General features: G+C 38.2%; 1 protein-coding gene across 5 annotated transcripts in view; it reads left to right on the top strand.

Moving 5' to 3' along the window:
- Positions 1–1,977: 1,977 nt before the first annotated feature.
- PKD (serine/threonine-protein kinase D3) overlaps positions 1,978–7,500 on the top strand; it is a 10,259-nt gene continuing 4,736 nt past the window's right edge. For 3 of the 5 annotated variants that reach the window (XR_003114279.1, XR_003114277.1, XM_011136889.3), the window contains exons 1-10: positions 2,937–3,387; positions 3,789–4,068; positions 4,215–4,346; positions 4,470–4,675; positions 4,864–5,143; positions 5,229–5,383; positions 5,482–5,543; positions 5,638–5,767; positions 5,921–6,053; positions 6,258–6,437. Coding sequence is in view for 1 of the 5 variants with exons in the window: in XM_011136889.3 (XP_011135191.1) it covers positions 3,364–3,387; positions 3,789–4,068; positions 4,215–4,346; positions 4,470–4,675; positions 4,864–5,143; positions 5,229–5,383; positions 5,482–5,543; positions 5,638–5,767; positions 5,921–6,053; positions 6,258–6,437 (1,582 nt within the window). In the remaining 4 variants the exon portion in view is untranslated. The other 2 variants (XR_003114280.1, XR_003114281.1) reach the window with 2 other exon arrangements.

The following is a 7,500-nucleotide window of genomic DNA, read 5'->3' as shown; positions in this document are numbered from 1 at the left end:
TAATATATATTATAATATGTAATATAATAAATAATATATAAACTAATAATATATAATATAATATAAACTAAATAATATATAATATAATATCTTATATAATAAGGATATATAAAATATTGTAATAAGTATATATATGCAATGAAATCAGTATTATTCACTAATAATAATTAAACACTATAAATCACTGAAACACTATCAATTAAACACTTAAACACTATAAATCACTTATACACTTAAACACTATAATTTACTATACAACTAAAAAAAAAAACACGTTATAATATATTACAAAATATTCACTACATAAACACAAATAGCACTAAGAAATTTGCGTTTAGCGTTAATTGCACTATGCTGCACTATGAATTGTTTAACCATAAACGGTGATAAACTGTCAAGGCAAAACAAGTCAAAATCAACTTATGGGCAAGGGGAAAAGAGAGGAAAAGAGAGGGATCGACTGTGCTGCCGCCTGGAGCACCGACCACTGAACTGAACTTCCGGAGCCAAAAAATACGGGGAGTTTGAACCCCCTGGACTCTCTATTCTAGTTGTTAGTAAACAAACTCCTTGACAACGATAACAGCTGTCAAACATTCTCTATATGCCTTCTTCACAGTCTTCTCCCAAGAGCGTGGGAACAATACGTTCCCCAAATGTATGGACACAACAATATTATACTTTTCTAAAAGCAAAATCGCATGGTGATTTCAAGGATGAAGATTCCTCTTGTGTGAGATATTAATTATTCATTCTTTATTAATGGGAAAATATTTTCCTTTGGTTTAAATGTTCAAGAAAAGTTATTTGTTCTCTGAGAATCTTTCAATTTTTATGTTCGTGAAAAGTTAATAAAATTCGTAAAGAAAGAAAATTATTTTATTACCTACCTGTTCAAGAGTTGCGCATAAGAGATATTTTAACAAATCTGAATCTGAATCAGTCAACAAATTAAATTTCTCATTCAAAGAAGCATATGTAGGGTAAGCATAAGTAAGATAAGTATAAATAATAAATTAAATATTATTCTCTGAATATAATAATAAATAAATGTTTTTTTCTTTGGCTGAATCATCGAAATAAATATTCTATTATAAATTGACTTTTCGGATTACAATATTAATTTGATTTTTCAGAGTACGCTTTCAAATTGACTCTTCGGAATACACATTTTTTAGTTGACTCTGTGGAGTACATATTTTTTAATTAACTCTTCGGAGAGAAGAGAAGAGAAACATTTTATATTTTATTTAAAAAATCGTAATTTTTGCAGAAAACTGATTGATGAAGAAAAAAATTAACTCACGACCTCAACGAAGATCTTAAAAAAATTACAAGAAATGAAGTTGTTATTATTATATACCATATTGTACAATATTAAAACATACGCGCAATAATTATCTATAATTTGCATATATGGGCGTTTATGTAATTATAACCCTGGTAGCAGACTGACGTCAAATGACGTACTAATGACGTCTTAATGACGTTAGCTAACGTCATTAAGACGTCATTAGTACGTCACTTGACGTCAGTCTGCTACCTGGGAAGTAATATAAAAATCATAACAAATTAATGTGGCTGCGCGTTATCTCTGTCGCGTCATTGCTAAAAATCATCCGAACTCTCGAAATTATTTTCTTCCCGAATTATGAATATAAAATAATGTGGAAAGAAAAACAAGGGGATGAAAGGGGGGACGGCGACGTCTGCTTTACGATAACGTCGCTGCTGGCTCGCTTCAGTTTATCGTCGCGATTGTCTATTCGCTGGTGGTGAGACAAAGACCGATTCTTCGTTTTTATCTAACTAATCTAGCTCGCTCGTGAACATAGCACAGAACAGAACCAAATAATTATGGACATAGCACGGAATAGTACCGACAAATCGTGGACATTGGCTTAGTAGTTCATGTCCATGAAAAATGGACCCAGTTGGCGTTTTGAATCAGCCAACTTTTCCATAACGCTGTAAATGCAGCCATGCCCGCTCTCAGGCTTCTCTCTGGTCAATACTGAAAATATATAGTTTGTGTCACGCAAACTATAAATTTTCAGCGCTGGCAGTGAATTTTGGAACACAGCCAAAGTGCTAAATGCAAATTTCAAGAAAGGAAAATATGGCTTCCCTAGCGTCGTTTTTACAGGCTTTTACCTGAAGGTAAATTCTTCATATTCAATCTGTCTAACTTGCAAACGCCTTCTCTCTCTCTCTCTCTCTCTTCTCTTTTGCATCTGCAGATTTTAACCTAAGATTCGACATTCCGAGTCTCATGTTTCAATGTTATTTTTCAGCCGAGGTCCAGCGCACAATACAATGCGTCCTCGCACGGCGTCCTTTCGCGGCACGAGCAAACCGTTCGCGCAAGGATCCTTCGGCAAGAGACATACGATCGCGACGGCTGCCTACGTTATACGCGATATATTAGCCCATTGACTGCTTCCACGGATGCTTCAGATGCTGCCTCGATTCTTTTGTTCAGAGCGCTGCTGTTAGAAGGGTCCCGGAAATAGAAAGCGATTAGTCGCGACGGATTAACCGACTGGATGCTCGCTGGCTGGCTGGCTCTGCGGCTGCTTGACTGGAGCTGGCCTGAGCTAACTGGCTGGCTGACTAACTGCCACCGAGGGAAGCTTCGTACTGCGTCAACGTGGGTCGGTCACCTGGAGATAACTGTAAAATGTCATCGGCGAATGTGTGTCAAGCATGGACTTGACGACGCCGCCACCACCGCACACGGTGATACTTGGCTGGCTGGCTGACTGATTGACTGCCTGTGCCCGCCTGCCTGTCTGCCTGCCTGTTTCCTCTCTCTTGAGCTGCGTCCGCTTTGTCAATTATGCCGACGCAATTCTGATCCCGGTCCGGGAAGAAAAGCAGCCGCGTCTTCTGCACGGATCGCCCGAGGTCATTTGAAGCACACGAGGAAGTACGTAAAGTGTGATTCCCCGTCGAAGAATGTGAGAAACGGCGTGTACGCGCGTACGGTTCTTCCGTTAACCGATCTTTCTCCCTCTCTCTCTCTCTCTCTCTCTTCCTCCCCCTCCCTCCCTTCCTCACTCGCTCCCTCCTCTCTTTCTTTCCTTTTCTACGCTTCGCGAAAATTTGCAACTTGTTCGAATCCGTCGAATTAGCCGGATTACGAAATTATTTGTTTTACGCCGCGGATAAGTCGCGGCGTTATCGAGGCGATATACTCTCCCCGTGGCAAATTATCGTGCGTTCCTTCGACCATCGTTGCGATCTATGCCGCTATTATTCCGTCGTCTCTCCAGAGATTTGTCGGCCGACGGATGAGATTCCGTCGCACAAGGAAAAAGAGACGCTCTCGCATCTGGAATTTGTTGGTGCTACGGTGACACGATGAGCGACCGATCATGTCTACTTGTAAATAACCCGTGACGAACGATAAACATGTTTGATTATTTGCGTCTCTCGTGTACAAGAATCGTTGCATGTTGTGTCTTGCGATTTAGCTAGTTGAATTTAGCGATACACGCCTGTGTTACGCATGTTCTAATGATCATTTTCTAATGTTATGTCATAGAATCTTATTTTTATTTTCTCTTGATTTCTTTTTTTTGCTCGGGAAGTCTGATCTTATTCTCTGTGAAAATATGAATCCCTCGTTTATTATACTTTTGTAGGTGCAATGAAGAATTATAGAAGAGATAAAAACTTCCAATGATTTAATAAGTGTTAGAATTTTGAAAATGTTAAAAATATTTTCAATCAATGTCTGCAGCATTATAATTGTTTTCTTCATGAATCCTATGTACATATTACAGGAAACGCAAAGCATCATGGAGGGTGTGGAAGTAACATTTTTATTCCAGTTTGGTCTGACGCGTGACACAGTCACTGTCGATAGTAGTACACTGACTCTCAAGGCCCTGAAAGATCTTGCCTGTGATTTTATAAACACCAAATGTCCGGAGCATGGCTTAAATCATCTTTTTGAGAGATTACTTCTATTCAAGCATGACTACAATTCTACAAATGTTCTACAGCTCATCACAAATGCTACAGAAGTAGTTGATGAGACATTAGTGGAAATTGTTTTGACTGGTGAGTAAAAGAGCTTTCTCTCTCTCTCTCTCTCTCTCTCTCTCTCTCTCTCTCTCTCTCTCTCTCTCTCTCTCTCTCTCTCTCTCGTCTGCTTTATCCTGGATTGTGAAAATTTATATTCATTATGAGAAATTGCTCTGTTTCAGCACAAGTGCCAAGCGAATATGTTCCCATTCGTCCTCACGCTTTAGCAGTACATTCCTACAAGGTCCCGACATTTTGCGATTTCTGTGGTGAAATGTTGTTTGGGCTTGTTCGACAAGGTCTCAAGTGTGAAGGTAAATCAATCTTTTTGAATACTTCAAGCAAAGCAAAGCACGCCTACTCTCACCAGTGATACATTAAGACTTATATTCCTTTCACATTTTCAACGCAATTCGAAACTTGCTTTTATGTTGCAGGCTGTGGCATGAACTACCATAAAAGATGTGTCATTAAAGTGCCGAACAACTGTTCGCAAGATGGTAGTCAGCGAAGGCGCAGCTCGGCAATGTTAAATGTGCCAAGATCGCCGAGTCAGGGCTCCACTAGCAGTCTGACCAGTATCACTGATGATAATCATAGTTCAAATAACACGCCTAACACAAGCCAAAATAATAGTACATTGGTATGAGGGAAAATATCATATTTATCTTTAATGTATTATTTTTTTGCGAATGCAAATAAATACGTTAATACGTTTCTTCTCTTTTCGTTTGTTTCTTTTTATTTATGAAGCTTTCTCTTTTTTCTCTGTGTGTGTGTGTGTGTGTGTGTGTCATATTACGAATATAAATGTGTGCTGTATACTTGTAGGCAATACCAAGTATAATGGCACCGAAACAATCTCCCACGCCGTCATTAGGAGGACGACCAGTCTGGGTTGAGCGAGAGCTCGCGACGCGAATAAAAATCCCGCACACATTCGTAGTACACACGTATACTCGTCCGACTGTATGTGGACACTGTAAAAAGTTGCTGAAGGGTATATTTAAGCAAGGCCTACAATGTAAAGATTGCCAATACAATACGCACAAAAAGTGTATGGATAAAATACCAAAAGACTGTACTGGGGAAAATCTACGAGACAATATAGGTAGCTGATCACTTTTGTTTGTGTTCTACAAAGAGATCCATCGCAAATCTTCATATAAACGTGTAACTGATTGCGATGTACATAGGTGAATATCCAGATAGCGGTGTCGGCAGCGAATTAGAAGCCAAATGTGATATCAGAAATGAGGAGGTCGATGTTGATAGTGACACGGAATCGTCGCCGCCGTCGCAAGACATGTCGCTCACAAACGATGAGAACAAAATACCTAACGATTACGCAGTAAGTTTTGCGTTGTTTACGCACGGCGTATTCAGGATCGTAAAGCAAGGAGAAGTAAAAAAAGTAAGAATTCGGAGTAAAATTTGTGCTTGTTGCAGGATCATGTTCAGAGTAACGATGACATTGCTTACGACGAGAATCAGAAGTCCCGACCGTCAAGGTGAGTGTTTTGCTCTGATAAGCGATATCCTCACGCTTTTACATGTTCAACGCACACATATGTCACCATATTTTCTCTTTTTATCGTGAAACAGTTGTAGTTCCACGCCGAGTAACAACATTCCATTGATGCGGATAGTACAAAGCGTAAAACACACTAAAAGACGCGGTTCTAAAGTATTGAAAGAAGGCTGGATGGTGCACTTTACGCATCGCGATCCGATCGTGAGTATTCGCAGGGGCGCATTAAGACGACAATCCTATCCCTTGCCATGTGATTGCTCAGATCGTGCAGTAACTCACATGGAAATATGCGAAGTTGCTATTCGCACTCCCCGTTTCGTATCGAGTCACTAACGAGATTTGCATTCTTTCCAGAGAAAGAAGCATTATTGGCGGCTCGACACAAAGTCTATAACGCTATTCCAAAGTGAAACTAGTTCGAAATATTACAAGGAGATACCGTTGGCCGAGATTACAGCGATTGAAACCGCTAAGACGCCTCGTTCATGTATGTTCTTTTCGTCCGCGAATTTAGACCTTGTTTTTTTTTTCGCCCTAAGTGCATATATCTTTTACTTGTTTATTATTATTATTGTCATTATTTCTATTTTTTTTTCTTTTGAGAATTTCACATGTTGAACACAAATTAGCTTCTCTCTGTCTCTCTTTCTCTTGTTTAGACCTCTTACACACTGCCTGTCTTATATTGTAGATATAATGCATTGCTTTGAGCTAAAAACTGCCAATGTCGATTACTATGTTGGAGAGGATCCATCATACGGACAGAATTGTGGCCAAGTCTCTCCTCCAGAGAGCGGTATTGGAGCTCATATAGCTAGATCGTGGGAAACTACTATTAGACAAGCACTTATGCCTGTAACTGTGTCGACTAGTATGTATATTTGGTTCGCTATCATATAACACTCCGGGCGATATGATAGCATACAAGATCTCTATCACGCCTTTCTTTTGTTGTTACTTTCATATATCTCTTTCATGCGTTATGTATCGTGATACAATGAATGAATGAAGTGTATTTAAGGTGAATATCCCAATCAGTGACAGTTGCACGCATTTTTCTCAGTTACATTTTTCTCAATTACAAAAATTAGTTAATACATCCCCGAATTTATTTTAAACATGTGTTCTTACTCTAAATTTTATATATTATCGGTTATAACAAGTTGAGTAAAATTAAAATTCGTACTGACAAGGAACAACCGCGAAGTGATGAAAAGATGCAAAGAGATGAAACTGCCCCTCAAAATTTCATTCCTTTTATGCTATCTCGATAATTATTGCAGGTAGGAAAAAATTTTTTAAACAAAAATTGTACAGTTTTTTACGCCGCACAATTTGTGTTTAAAAAGTTTTTTCCTATCTGCAATAATTATCGAGATAGCATAAAAGGGATGAAACTTTGAGGGGCAGTTTCACTTCTTAAACCTGAGCCATTGCCGATAAAAACATGGGTCTCTTATTTTTGGCTACTCTACAAATATGCCAAATTTCGTTGAAATCGGAGACACACACTTCGCGGATGTTCCTTGTGAGTACTGGAATATCATAATTACAAATGTATTGTCGAAGATAACAGTTTGAACGATTATTTGCTGACATTTGAGAAGTTGATAGTTAATATCATATATCTACTTATTAAATGTTCTTTAGTTTTTACAAAGCTATAATGTCGTGTCGCTAAATAATTTATACCATAGTCATACCCGAAAGAAAGTATAAATTAAAATCTTTTCACAAATCACAAAAATATGATACTATTATAATTCCAAGCATTGAAACTCTCCAACAGAATCAACTTTGTGTACTTAGCTTAAGTATATTATTGATTCATTAATTTATTTCCACAGTAAAATTATTTTATTATTAATTGGGACATTTACTTTATTCACTGATACCTCTGCCGTTTGCTACGTTCTGGTATATATCAAGGATAA

This window comes from Harpegnathos saltator, unplaced genomic scaffold (genome assembly GCF_003227715.2).
Source record: "Harpegnathos saltator strain DR-91 unplaced genomic scaffold, Hsal_v8.6 scaffold127, whole genome shotgun sequence".
Classification (NCBI taxonomy): Eukaryota; Metazoa; Arthropoda; class Insecta; order Hymenoptera; family Formicidae; genus Harpegnathos; species Harpegnathos saltator.
This window is presented reverse-complemented; position numbering and strand designations above follow the sequence as displayed.